At 47.9% G+C, this 14,684-nt stretch overlaps 2 protein-coding genes across 3 annotated transcripts in view; one reads left to right on the plus strand and one right to left on the minus strand.

The window, feature by feature from the left end:
• Window positions 1–694, plus strand: part of ZRANB1 (zinc finger RANBP2-type containing 1) — a 40,560-nt gene extending 39,866 nt beyond the window's left edge. For both annotated transcript variants that reach the window (XM_030951583.1, XM_030951584.1), the window contains exon 11: window positions 275–694. In XM_030951583.1, coding sequence (XP_030807443.1) covers window positions 275–493 — 219 coding nt within the window. In that variant the 3' untranslated portion in view covers window positions 494–694. The remainder of the gene's footprint in view (window positions 1–274) is intronic.
• A 4,019-nt stretch (window positions 695–4,713) lies between these two features.
• The window catches only part of CTBP2 (C-terminal binding protein 2), a 132,814-nt gene continuing 122,843 nt past the window's right edge, over window positions 4,714–14,684 (minus strand). The window contains exons 4-10 of the mRNA XM_030951585.1: window positions 13,401–13,552; window positions 10,955–11,145; window positions 10,190–10,404; window positions 9,494–9,624; window positions 8,515–8,642; window positions 7,787–7,904; window positions 4,714–6,262 (exon numbers count right to left, since the gene is read on the minus strand). Coding sequence (XP_030807445.1) covers window positions 6,082–6,262; window positions 7,787–7,904; window positions 8,515–8,642; window positions 9,494–9,624; window positions 10,190–10,404; window positions 10,955–11,145; window positions 13,401–13,552 — 1,116 coding nt within the window. The 3' untranslated portion in view covers window positions 4,714–6,081. The remainder of the gene's footprint in view (window positions 6,263–7,786; window positions 7,905–8,514; window positions 8,643–9,493; window positions 9,625–10,189; window positions 10,405–10,954; window positions 11,146–13,400; window positions 13,553–14,684) is intronic.

The following is a 14,684-nucleotide window of genomic DNA, read 5'->3' on the forward strand; positions in this document are numbered from 1 at the left end:
AAGGCCGTACTGGAAATAGACGTGAAAAATGGAGAGAGAAAGAAAGAAAAATGGAGGAGAAGAGCTGGAGAGTACTTCAGAGCCTTTGGTTAAAAATGCAGTGGGCATCAGTTTTCCTTTTGTGGGTGTGATGCTTTGGGGTGGCTACCTAGAACAGGGACGAGATTAGGAGAATCGTAGACAAGATTAGGAGAAGCCAGTGGGGCGCGCTTGGAGCCGGGCCGGCGCTGGGCGTTTGGGAATTCTCACTGCTGGTGTTTTGTGTGCCCCAAAGATAGGCAACGAGGAGCAGCAGGAGAAGCTGCTGCGGGAGTGGCTGGACTGCTGCGTGACCGAGGGAGGGGTCCTGGTGGCCATGCAGAAGAGCTCCCGCCGGCGCAACCACCCGCTGGTCACCCAGATGGTGGAGAAGTGGCTGGACCGCTACCGCCAGATCCGGCCCTGCACGTCCCTGTCCGACGGCGAGGAGGACGAGGATGACGACGATGAGTGAGGGGGAATAAAGTGCAAATGAGCAGCGCAGAGTGTGTGCCCCCGAGTGAGCGTTGTGCTGTAGCAGTTGGGTGTGGAGCGACCCAGGTCTAGGGGATACATGCTGGGAAGGATTCTCCGACAGCACGGGGAGAGGATGGAACGCTCATCCTGCTGCCCGGAGAGAGCCGAGTGGGCTGGACTACAGTTTGTATAAAAACACGAAAAAGAAACAAAAAACAGCTAATTTTATTATCAAGATGGAAAAAAAAAAACAACCAAACCAAACCGACCCCATTTTTCTTTCTGACTGTAAATCTGTCTATAAATGTACCGCATGTGGTTGTGTAAGAGGTTGTGTAATAGGAAACGTATACCAGCATCTTAATTATTGCAGAGAAATTTTTCAACTAAGGGCACTTCTGAAAGCACATGTGAGCTGGATGGATATCTCCTCCCTCTGAGATTCTTTTACAGTAGAACCTGGTCTTCTCCATCACCTTTTAGATACTCTGACACATTTCCCTGAAAGGCCTTTCCCTGTGAAATCTCACTAGTGCCCAGGTCAGATTGTGAGAGGTTTTTTTTGTTTGCACAGATATCCACAGCAAGTCATAAGCAAAAACGCGTTCGTTATTTTACTAATATTTTAGTTGTTGCTGTGCCCACATAATAAAGCCTAAACTCTACGGAACAAACTGGAAGAGAAGCTAAATTTACATTGAGTAATATGATTTGTTTCCTGAAAAAGCTTTTTTGGGGTTTTTTTGCCTTTTATTTTTTCTTCTAATAGTTAATAGATTCCTTTCAGTATACATAAGGATATTTATTCAGAGAAGTGACCTAAAAGATTTTATTCCTATGAGCATACACTAAACAAAATTGTGTGAAATCTGAGAACTTGAACACAATTGAGAATTTAATCTTGTCAGAACTCAGTCTTGCTGTGTTACAAATTATATCATTTTTATCATTTATTCTTTGATCACTCAAACTTTGCTGCAAATGAAAAAACACCTTTTTAAAGGTTACTCCTCAGTCACTAAATCTAGTGAGAATTCACTTGGCAGTTCTAATTAAAAAGAAAGAATCTATGCTCAAGTTGTTTAAAAGCACTGTTATGTATTTCTCAGTATGTAAACCTGGGAATTTCTTGCATGTTGATTGATGTGGCCATACTTAAACTTATGTAAGTTCCTAAGACTGTAAGTTCAGAGTATATTCTCCAGTAGAAATTTTATTATATTTGATAACTTTAGCCATGTAACCTGTAATGGATAAAGTTTATCTAAAAATCTCACTGAAACACTAAAGGTTAATGCCAGTTTTTACATATACAGTGCAATTCAGGTTGTCTTGAAAAGCACTTTTGATGGTGTGGTGGTTGAATAAGAAATTTTGCAGTAGATGAAATTGTTTTAATTAGAATTTGGAAAGAAGCCCCATAGCACCTATTTTTATGTAGTTCAGAGCTATGGAAACCCTGAGGAAGTTGCTGCTTTTTCTTCCAAATGCTGCTTAGATGGTGTTGAAACGTGCACAACTCCTACAGAAACTTGGTGACGACACCGAAAGTAAAGAAATAATGAAGTACTGTATTAATTTTGCAATTCTCCCATCCTAGATTCCACTGAGGTTTATTATGTCTTCACCTTTTTTGGCCATTAGATTTCCTCTGCTTGGTGCATGCCCAGATTTCCAGGTGAAGGATGAATGCTGCTCTGCCACGTGTGAGTGATCCAAATTCACCACCCAACCCCAGATACTACAGGGGTTCTTCATGAGCACACCATCCTGCTTCAGGTTCCCTTTCTAAATTGGGATTTGTGCTTTATCCTTACCTTGCAGTGAAATCCTTTTATACCTTGTCTAGCTGAGGATGTAAAGCTTTTCTGTCAGGGGAGCTGAATGCAGGGTAAGCTGGGATGAGGATTTCTGTGCCCTGAGCTGGCGTGCAGCCTGTGCTGGAGCGGTTTATGTGTCGTCCTGTGACCATGGGGGTCCTAACTCAGCCAGCTTGAGGAGCTCTCAGAGGCCAGACCTGTAACTTCAGATCCCAGCCCACCCCTGAGCAGCTGCCCTGTGGACAGAAGGAAAAGCCCCCGATTCCATGGGCTGCTCAAGTGGAGTTTTCACTTCCCACCCATGTTCTTTTGGCAGTGCTGTTTGTTTGGGGAAGCAAAGCTTGTCCCAAGGGGAGAATTACCAGTGTGAAAGTCTACCTTGAGCCAAAGTGGCCCAGCTCTCCTGGTGTCCATGGGCAGCCTGCATTGTGTCCCTGTCCCCCAGCCCTCCCTGAGCAGTGGAGTCCCCGTGCTCAGTTCAGCTGTTCTCACACGCATGCACTGATGAATTCCTCACTGCTCCGACAGGACAGTCCTGGTACTTTAGATCACTTGGCTTCCTTGATCATTATGGTTTTGTTCTGATGTGCTGTACAATGGTCTGTTCAGGTTCACATGCTTCACAGGCCCTTTGGGAGCCAGTGAAGTGTCTTTTCCAGAATCAGAGTAATCCAAACCTCCTGTACTTGTAGATTAAAGAGCTGCAACCCCCGGCTTCGTGCTCGCACTGCAGTCAGTGTATGTCAGTGGCTCCTCAATCACACACCTGAAAGTTTACAGACACTGAGATTAGTCTGCACACACTCCCTTGCAGCTTGTCAGCAAGTTCTGCACTTTCAGCCATGAAAATATATACAAAAAATTGGGTTTCTCAATGTTATTTTCCTCATATATTGCTCGCAGCAGCACACGCTTTCCTATCACAGAACTTAGCTTTTCATTGCTACCTCCTTTACAGCTGGTCAAGATTTTTTTTCTGGTTTTATTTATGACTTCCTCAGTGAAAATCCCTGTATTTCCTTTGTTTTTAATATATTAAAATTTAGTAATTCTGGATTCTTCCAAAGTTCTGCTGCATGGCTTATGGCAAATACCCCCCAGTTGCATTTTCTCCATTACCCAGGTTGGTTTGTGTGTGTGGAGACTATTTTCTGCTTTTCCCTTTCCTCCCTTTTATTCAGTAACTTCCCTAATACCTTTTTAAAAGGTTTTATTTAGTGTTTGTCACCTTGAAGCTGCTTGTTTTGACAGCTACTTTGACATCTCTGGAGTTCTCCCTGGAGAAAAAGATGATTATCCCAGGAGAGCCTTCCTGTCTGCTTTCCCTGAGTGGGACAACAGCAGCATGGCTCTGTCAGCCACAAACCTTCAGCAGCAACTGTTCATTTCCAATTTCTTTGCCCAGTAACTTTCCATTTGAGAGCTGCAGCTCCTGGTGCTCTGGCATCTCCCAGCTGTGATGATATTCTTCCCCTTCCACAGCTCCAATCTTTGCATGTTTTGCTGGTGTTCTCCCTGCAGGCACTTGTAACTTTTGGGATGGCTTAACCTGTGTTCCTGTTGAGCTTGTGGCACTTCTGACCTTGGTTTTGGCTGAAAGGGAAGGTGTGTGTTGGATGAAAGCTCCAGCATGTTGTGAGCTCGGAGTCACTGCTGGCACACGGATCCTGCAGCGCAGGGAGGGACCGGATTATCGAGAAACAAAGAACCAGGGCTCGTTTGTTTTTCAAACAACTCTAAACCTTAACATCAATTCAGTGTTTTCCTCTTGGTTTTGATGGTCATTTTGGTGTCTCCCAAATACCACCCCTGTATGTGACCTGTTTTATCCCAGTTTCTCACAGAGGTCACGGATAATTCACTGCTGGGCTGTGCTGAGCACTGACAAGGAGCAATCACTCTGTAACAGGTGACCTCTTGTTTGGATGTTTGAAGCTGGTAACCAAGTTTTCAGTTTAATTTTAAGCAAACAAAATACAGAATTTTGTAACTTGGACACTTTGGTTTCAGCTTTTTTTAGTCCCCATCTAACTCCATGTGTGTGGCACTTGGACACAGTCGTTAAAGAAGGGCGGAAACAAGAACAGACAGGCCTTTTGCCCAGTGAGGCTCAAAGCCAGCAGCACCTCTTGAGCACTTTTTTGGCTTTATTTTCCAATGGTTTGATAATGCTTCAGCTCTTGAGAATGTACAGAAAATGTTGTTTGAGTTGTAGCTGCCTTTGTACTTAGTGGAAACCCACAGTGATCTCTTCATCACAGAATGGTCTGAGTTGGAAGGGACCTTTCCCTGCCACTGGACTGTAAATATGCACCAAGTGTGACCAGAATTATGTTTCTGTACCTTATGGTTACCTCTCAGTGTCTCCAAGCCCCAGATTGCAGCAAGAGCTCTTGCCTTTCAGAAATTATAGAAATTTTATCACTTTTTATTGAAAACTGCACTGAACGCTAAATGTCCACCTTTACAATAAACAAATACAGTAACGGTAACACACTAAACCAAAACATACTGATAGCCATTGGTTTCTTTTTTGTCTGTTTGGGACAGCTCAAGATTTCTTTTTTTTTTCTTTTTTTTGTCACAGAAACAGGAATGTACCCATACAAAGGCTCAAAACAGGCCATCTTTAAAAACAAAAGGCGGTGATTCACAAAAGACTATGAATATAACATGTAACTAGTTGATACAAATCTAATAGGATTTGTTAAAATCAGTCACATCTAATAACACATCTTGAAGTGTTCTTGTATAAAATATCACGTGAAGAAAAGAAGACTTTTATCAATGTCTAAAAAAGTGGATTTTGTTCATAGACAGTCTGACAAGTTACCATAAAAAGTGTTTCCTGAGACATAAGGAAATGCAACATTATTCTTGAACCCTTTCCAGCTCAAGACTTTTTCCACTTGATAAAATAGCTGCAGATTTAAAACTGAGAAAATATATCTGAGTACAAATAGTGTGTGAAACTTAATACTTATTTTCTTTTTTTTTTTTTCCTTTTTTTTTTCTTTTTTTTTCTTTTATTTTTTCTTGCATCATTGCAGGGCGTAGGTGGATGCACAGCTACTTTATTCAGTGTATTGGGCAGAGAAGAGACTGGCAGTTTGGTTTTCCTTAGCCTGGGAGGGCAGTGGTCACTGCCAGGAGCCCTTTCTGCCCTTCCCATCCCACAGATCCCAGCTGGAATGGCTGGAACTTAGACCTGGCAGGAGAACTTCTGTTACACGGCACTGGCCACTGCAAAAAGGAGGAGGAGGAGGAGTATTTTCTTTTTTTTTCCTTCCACTTCTAAGCCAGGACTGCTGCCCCCTGTTAGGAGAGGTCACCAGATGCAAGAGAAAGGAGAGGGCTGAAGCCACACAATGGTTTCTTGTTAACTCTGTAAAGATGGCTTAATTCAGTGGCCTGGACACAGTGCAGGAGCCCTGTCCTTCCCAAGGAATTGAGGGGGGAAAAGAAATTCATTTTTATTCATGTGATTGATGCACAGATGAAGGAAACTCAACACACAATAACAGAAGTTGCTCATTAATGTCTCACATCCTAGTTTTCAGCACTGCAGGGAGCAGGTGACTTCTCCAGGGCTTCTCCCCAGTCTTGGCTGCTGTCGCTTTGTCGGGAACACTGGAACATCAATGATGCCTCTGTCCAAAATCAACATTACAAATTTCGTATCAAATTCTTCTCTTTTAGTTCATGTATAACTTCTTTTCCAATGTCTCTTGGTCCTAAGTTTATGGAATGGTTTTTAAATTATCTGCTATTGCTCGTTGGGGTGTTCCCTGTTGTCGCCGTGTTTTGTGGGCTGGTTGGGCGATGGAGCTTGGGAAGGATGTGCCACTGTGGGAAGGTTGTGGGTGACAGGGATGCCTCCGGGAATGATGCCCTCCATAGCTGCTGGGATTCCTCCTGGTGCCACACTGACCATCCCAGGGGGATACCTGCCAGAGGGGACACAGAGAGGCAGGTTTGTCACAGCACAGCTCATCACACACCCCTCAGCCCACCACCAGTGGAGGAAACACAGCATGGAGATCCCACCTCCCTCCTGCAGCCAGGTTTGCTTTTCCTTTTAAGTTACAAGGGAGAGCTCAGAGTTAAACATCAACTGCTGTGCCTTGGGTAAGTGTCCTGTGCTACACCACCAGGACTGCGGCTTGTTCTGTGCCTTCTCACAGCCTCCTGCACCATGGGGAAGCCCTTCTCCTTTGGAAATTTGGGTAAGGAACCCTCTGGAACGTTCTCTGACAGCCCAAATGCTGGTGTGCTGATCCCATCATCCCTGTGTGTGAATACCTTGAGCACCTACACCTGGTTTGTAAATTTTCCCTGGAGCTGCTTCTTCCTCATGGAACAGCACAGCTCAAAGATGGGCTCAGATCTAATCTAGCTTTTCCAAGGGGGAATTACACACATTCCAAGAAACAACAGTGAGTTTGAAAAAGAAGAATAATTATTTCTTCAGCTGTGATGTGGGGGCAATGAGGACAAAACCACGTGGAGCTCTGTGGCCATGTGAGGCCTGAGGGCTCCCACTTCCCTGCAGCTCCACTGCCTTGAGGCAAGGTGGGTTGGGAAGCTGGAAGGGAATTTTACCTGCCTGTGAAGGTGGTGAGCTGAGCCAGCTTACAGGGGCTCCAGGGAGCTTAGCCAGACTGCAGCTCCCTGCAGAGCCAGGTTAAGCTGGGAAGCCAAGGCCCGTCCTTGGGTGCTGGCACTGCCCACGTGTTTGGGAACAAGAGTGGGAACAGGGGAGGCTTTTTCCAGGTTTTGATATTCTGCTGGTCAGGGAGAACCTTCACTGCGTGTGGCCTGCATGGCCCAGGAGCTGCCAGGAGCTGTCCTGGGGCTCTGCTGCTGGGTAACTCTGGCCTGGCTTTGCCTGACATGACCTGATGTGCCCTGCAGGGTATTTTGTAGCTCAGAGTATTTTTGGCAATGGTGATACCCTGAATGAGCCCATGCTCCAGCTCCTTGAGCCTAATGTCTCCTACCAGCACACTTGGAGCCATCTAAAGAGAGCAGTAAGTAACCCTTAATCTCGGATTAGGTGGAAATTGGGTCACCTGACTACAGCCCTATATTTGGAGCTTTTCCCCTGGGTCATTAACCTACCTGTGAGCTGGGCCTGGCTCACAAAGGTTGCTCATGGACAGGAGCACAGAGCTGCTGCTGCAGTTCAGAACTCACATCCAGCTGTGGGGGGGTCTGGGGGGCCCTGCCATTTCCAGAGATGCTGCCCAGTGACTCCTAGCCCGCAGGGATGCAGCTCTGGGAAGGGAGGCTGCACCCACCCTTGGGGTTGGCTCAACCCCATCAGCGACCCCCGTGCTGTGAGTGCTGGTCCCCAGGGAGGGGGTGACAGCACTGGGTGCCCACCCTCGCTGTGCCAGCCCTGCCGTGCCAGTGTCCCTGTGTGTCCCCGATGTTCCCAGCGGTCCCGGTGTTCCCGTTCTCCCGCTCACCTGTACGTGGCACCATTGAGCTCGGGATGAATCGCCTGCTGGTCTATTACTGACCACGGGGCCGTCGTGACAAAGAATTCCTTATTCACGCAGTTCCTTAGGCTCTCCGGGATGCGCCCTGGAGTTGGAGAGAAAGGTGAGTCTGTGTCGGGCAGGGCCTGGCTTCATCACCTTCCAATGAGCTGCAATGCTTGTAATTCCACTATGTCTGTCAGTGTAAAGGGTGGGAGGAAAAAATATCCCACGTTCCTTGTTTCAGGAGGGTGTTTGGGCTGTCCTGAGGTGCAGGGATGGAGACCAGCTTCCCACCCTCACTCCCAACACTTGGCTTTCAGAGGAGCTGTTCCCTTGAGGGTGACTTTCAGGACAAGAGAAAGCACTCTTTCATGGGAGTATTGTGCCCACACCTTGGGATTTGGTTTTGGAATGCAGTGCTGTGTCTGTGGGTCAGCACTAGGAACAGGAGCAGCAATTACTGCTTCCCTGTCCTGTTCTTCTTCCCAGTCGCAGACACCAGTATCTGCACATTCATTAAAAAAATAAAACCAACACAAAACCCGTCACCCAGTCACAACAAAACAGGGAACTTTGGGTTCTCAGCTCTTTTCCTGGGAAGCAAACTGGGGTTAGATCCCTTTCCCCTGGCCAGGGTGTATCCTGTCTCTGCTCCTCCTGGCTCCTGTTCCAGGCCCCCAGGGAGCCAAGCCCAGCATCCCCGGGGCTGGTACCTGTGATCGCACGTCGGATTTCGGTGGCAGCAGCTTCTCTCATCTCTAGGGACGCCTGCTCGCTGTACCAGGCTGTGTGTGGGGTGCAGATCAGGTTGGGAGCATCTTTCAATGGGCCTTGAGCAAAACTGGGAGCAGGGCAAAACAAACAAACGGATTAATCCATGTTTGAACAAAGAATGAAAGATGAACAGCAAAAGGCTTGTGGCCTGCCCTCTGCATAGGCAACACTCCTTCCAAGGCCAGCCTGGATGGGACTTGATGAACCTGCTCTAATGGAAGATGTCCCTGTCCACAGCAAAGAATTGGAACTAGATGAGCTTTAGGGTGCCTTCCAGCCCAAATAATTCCCTGATTCCCTGGCCTGACAGTCCTGTCAGCCCAAAATGGCCACAGAAGTGCTGGAGAAGAAGCACAGCTTCTGTGCAGGGCTCAGAAAATGCAGCCTTCTGAAAATGCGCCAAAAAAGGGCTGAAACACCAACCCATGGGGTGGTTGGGCTTAATGCTCCCATGGGAATAATGTTTGGGGGTGTCTGCAGCAGTGTGGGGATAAAGGGACAGGCTGTGGGCGATCCTAGGATGGGAGGGGTGGGCACTGGGGTTCCCCTTGTGTAGAAGCAAACTTTTTGCTCTTTAAATATTTCTGTAGTGAGAAAATCTGCACTCTCAGTTACAACCCAGCCCTTCACAGGCAAAAATGCCCAGCACTGAGTGCAGTGAATTTGTACTCAAGGGCTAGTGAATGTTTTGGGTTTCTTCCTAAACACTGGGTTTAGGCTGGGTTGTTGTTCTAAGCTCCCAGTGTCCCTTTAAGCACACACAGCCCCAGTGCTGGACTAAACCGATGGCTGCTGCAGAGTGACAACAGCAGGACCGTCCCCTGGGGCTGGGCAGTGACACTCAGTGGGTGCTGGGTACCCCTGGCTGTGCCAGGACACACAGTGACACCGATGGCACCCCGCGAGCCGCAGCGTTACCTGAACGGTTCCGACTCGTGCACGTCGAGCGCGGCCCCTCGTATCCGTCCCTCCTTCAGGGCTTGGGTTAAGGCCTTCTCATCCACCAGCCCCCCGCGGGCCGTGTTCACCAGGAACGCCCCCTGCCTCATCTGCACCGGCCCAGAGAGGGATGGGGTCAGCTGGGTGCACCCACCCCTCCTGTCCTCACCCCCACCCTGGGGTGCTGCCCCAGCTGTGGCAGCATCCTGCTTTGTGTGCTCCAGCCCTCCTGTCCTCATCCCATCCCCAGCTGTGGCAGCATCCTGCTTTGTGTGCTCCAGCCCTCCTGTCCTCATCCCATCCCCAGCTGTGGCAGCATCCTGCTTTGTGTGCTCCAGCCCTCCTGTCCTCATCCCATCCCTAGGATGCTGCCCCAGCTGCAGCAGCATCCTGCTTTTCATGTTCCAGCCCCAGAGCAGCCCCCATCCCGCTGCACATGGGTTTTCCATCTCTGGTTGGAGCTGGCAAACAAAACCCACCGTTGCCACCACCTCTGCACCACAGGGATGGGGATCATTTACCTGGCAGGACACTGCTCCCCCTAAGCACCGTGGGGAGACACACCTGGGTGCAAGCAGCTCTTCTGGAGCTGCTGGGGAAGCTGAGGGATCTGTGGCCAGCCCTGCCCACCACCAAAGCTCTCCTTGGCCAGGCACATGAGGGTGAATTAATTACCTGCTTAATCGTGAAGTCGTTGATCAGGTGGTGGTTGTGTTCGTTGAGGTTGCAGTGCAGGGAGACGCAGTCGCTCTGGTAGAGCAGGTCCTGCAGGGTGTAGACCCGCTGGACGCCCAGGGAGCGCTCGATGCCGTCCTGCAGGTACGGGTCATAGAAGATCACGTTGAAGCCAAAGGCCTTGGCTCGGACCGCCACCGCCTGCGCAGTGCGACCTGTGCCGAAGGGAAGGGACAGGGCGAGTTAACTGAGCCAAATCCCTGCATCCATGAGGCTGAGATCCCAGCAGGACCTGAGGACTGTCCCCAGGCATTCCCATTCCTTGCCTCAGTTTCCCCATTTAAACAAGCTTTTGCATTTAATTTGCCGATCCCACCTCTAATGCTGAAATGCTCTACTGCTGTGGCTGAACTTAAGCTCTGTTTTACACAGCCCTGCCACTGTGCAGGCTGGAGTGGCTCAGGAAGGCCAGGCTGGGGTAGCTGTGGCTCAGGGATGGGCTACTTTTGGGAGAGGACAGCAGCACTACCTCTAGAGCTGCGGTCTCTCTGAAACCACAACTGTGTTTCACCAGCGCTCCTCCAAGGACTCAACCACAGCTCACAAACAGCTCCCTCCCCAAAAACCCACGTGAGACGTCCTCCCCATTTCACACCGACCCACTGTGGTGGCTCTGGGTTTGGAACTGCTCCTTTTGGGTCCTCCCCAGGGCCGTGCAGAGGCTCTGCGCCCCTCAGGAGCAGCCCTCCCGTGTGTGGCACGCACCGAAGCCGATGAGGCCGAGCGTCTCCCCGCGGATGCGCGCGGCCCCCGAGGCCACCTCGCGGATCTGCTCCACGCTCTGCACGCGCGTGCCCTCGCGCAGCGCCTGGTACAGCCACGTGTTCCGCCGGTACAGGTTCAGCCGTGGCCGTAGGAGTCGCGTTCCTCCCTCCACCGCCGGGATGTTGCACACGCGATCCGGGAGGAAAAAAAACAAAAAAAACCACAACACAAAAACCACACACACAAAAAGAGAACACCACACACACATCACAGATCACAGATCCCACACCACAGATCCCACATCTCACACACACATCACAGATCACAGATCCCACACACACATCACAGATCACAGATCCCAAATCACACATCACAGACCACAGATCCCACACACACATCACAGATCACAGATCCCACACACACACATCACAGACCACTGATCCCACATCACAGATCACAGATCCCACATCAGAGATCACAGATCCCACATCACACATCACAGATCCCACACACACATCACACATCACAGATCCCATATCACAGATCATTCCTGAAAACAATAATTATCTGATTTGCCTCTCCTGTGTTTTGCTGCTTTGGAATGTGGCTTGGACATTTTTTACCAACAGGTGAATGTTTGATTGGTTCCATGTGAATTATGTTCAATTAATGACCAGTCACTGCCCAGCTGTGTCAGACTCTCTGAGCAGTCATGAGTTTTTATCATTCATTCTTGTTAAGCCTTCTGATGCATCTTTTCTCTTTCCTTAGTATAGTTTTAGTATAGCATAGCATAATATAATATAATATAATGTAATGTAATAGTATAGTATAGTATAGTACAGTATATTATAGCATATTAGAGTAAATATAATATAATATAATATAATATAATATAATATAATATAATATAATATAATATAATATAATATAATATAATATAATATAATATAATATAATATAATATAATATAATATAATATAATATAATATAATATAATATAATATAATATAATATAATATAATATAATATATCAGCTTTCTAAGAACATGGACTCAAATTCTCATCTCTCACCTCATCCTGGGGACCTCACAAACACCACACTCTGTGCCCCTTAAACACCCACGAATGATGGTTCAAGCCCATCATCCCAGTCTGGGGGTGCCTTTTAATGGGTCCAAACTGGTGCCCAGCCCAGCCCAGCCCTGGCACTGTTGTTTAGGCACTGGTCATTGATTGACTGCACAGTTTAAAAACCACCTTATGGAAAGCAATACCAATTAAACTTTATGCTACATTTGTGGGGAGTCATTACATTTTCTACTCGAAACCACATCATTTGGCCACCCAATTTGCCAAGTAAAAAAAGAAGGATTACGCTGCAGTATCCCATTACTTTATTCGTTATATCTTTCCTTTCCTGATGTTCAAAGCCTCAGAACATTGTTATAATGGATAATAACAATAAGAGTTAAAAACATGAAGAAACCATTACACCGAGGAGACACTGTTCTCCTCTTGAAAAAAGAAAACAATTCACTATATTGAGAATTGCTTTTTTTAGGAATGACTATTTGCGACTCTCTTATCGCAATTATCTCTGTAAAACGGCTCAGGTGGAATGGCTGTTATTCTTCACTTCCCCAGAGATAACCTTTAATACAACAGATCCCAAACACCACTGCAGGGCTGCTCCACAGACTGAATCTTGGGATCAGATGAGCAGAGCTTGTTGTAACTCAGCTGCTAAAACCAGGGTACAATTAAGCTCCTGGAGCTGGGGGTGTGCAGCCAAAAGTCTCTGTGACCACCCAAACCAGTTTGGAAACTGGGTGGCCCCAGCACTGTCTTACATGACCCTCCCTATTTTTGGCAATCCACACTAAAAGCCCTTTTCAAGCTCCTGAGGCACCTTTGAGGAGATGGCAAAGGAGGTGGCAACAACACAACACACAATTCCTGCTCCACCATCCAACACAACGCCTTCCCAGCAGAGTGGGCATGACTCAGAGAACCAGCTCAGATCAAGAGACTGATCTTGCTTAACAAAATATAATAAACCACCCTTCCTCCAATTTTTCTGAAGCTGTATCAACTCTCCTGTGCCAGAAACAGAACAGCCATACAAATATCCAGTGGTATGAGGGGGCACCTGGAACTTGGAACAGTGCAGGAATGAGGGATTCAGACAGGACAAATTTAACATGATATGAATTCAAAAGCTGCCTTCTAAAACTGCACAGTTTTGTTCACTTCATGGTCAAGTTTTCTTGTCATAATATTCTCCATGTGCAATAAATGTGAACTGCACCTGTAACTTTAGGAGCTGAATGGAGGTCCTGCCTGGAACTGTGCTGTGCCAGCATGGTCCCATGGAAGCAGCAGATCCTTGTGCTGATTTTAAAGGATTGGAAGGGCAGGGGAAGAAGTGAGGGTGCAGAGCTGGGACCTACCGAGCTCCCCAGCAGCTTTGATGTCGATGTTGTCGTAGCCGCTGCCTATTCGGACGATGACCCGCAAGGCCTTGAACTTCTCCAGGTCCTCCCGGGTCAGGGTGATGGTGTGGTACATCATGGCCCCCACAGCTTCATTCAACACCTGCAACACACACAGGAGTGGGTACATCTTGCCCCCACCCCACAGCTTCATTCAACACCTGCAACACACACAGCAGTCAGGGCAGGGAGATGGGGGGGTACATCATGGCCCCCACAGCTTCATTCAACACCTGCAACACACACAGGAGCCACCAGCACACCTGAGGGGACACCTGCAGCTCAGGAATCAGGAATATGACCCAGGGAGTTGGACATTTTCACTGCTGACCTGCTGTCTGAGCCAGGTGTCACCAAACCACCAACAGCTTTGGGAATGGACTTGGTGAATGTCTGAAAATGATGATGCTACATCTGAGCAGACCAGGCAGATGAAAACCACGTTTGTCTCTCACCTGGACCATTTTCCAGGTGGTTATCTGCAAACCCCTCTGCTTCCAAGCAGCAGTAATTCTGCTTTTGGAAAGGTATTAGGTGCTGCAGCAGTGTCTGTTGGGTTGAACAGGACTGTGACACTCCTAACGCCTCCAGCTCCTTGTGCATGTGAAACCCTGGCCACACCAGTCACATCCACCTTCCCTGCCTCTTCTCAGGGGGCCTGAGAAGCTCTGCAGAGGCTGCACAGTCACACAGGGCTGGGCTTTGTCCCCTTCAGTGAAGATCCAGACCTTCATCTGTCCTCACCATAACCTACCTCAGTGCTCCAAAAACCCAAGACCCATCCAAACCCCTCAAACTGGCTCATCTATTAATGTCTCACAAAAATCTCCCATTCTCCTTCCCCCAAATTTAACATCTGCAAAGACCAGCACTGATCCTATTTGTATTCCTCTTTCCCAGATCCTGGAAGTGATTTCTGATCACTTTAAACCTCGTTTGAGGTATCTAAAATAATACTTTTATGGGAAGTATGTACATGCAGTTGAGCTTGCAAGCAGGAACACTCATCCACCCTGCATGGATCTGCCTGAATGATTCCCAAACCTCCTCCACTCCCTCTGCAGAGGGAGGAGCTGCTGGAGGTGCAGGAGCACCTGTGAAGAGCCACCAGCTGCACCTGGGGTGGTGTCAGCAAAGCCACAGCAGCACCACAGATTTCAAAAAACATGAGAAACGTTAATAACATTGATGTGAAAAACCTGATGCAAAGAGATAAAGTGACTTGGGTTTTTTTT

The sequence above is a fragment of the Camarhynchus parvulus genome, chromosome 6, assembly GCF_901933205.1.
Source record: "Camarhynchus parvulus chromosome 6, STF_HiC, whole genome shotgun sequence".
NCBI lineage: Eukaryota > Metazoa > Chordata > Aves > Passeriformes > Thraupidae > Camarhynchus > Camarhynchus parvulus.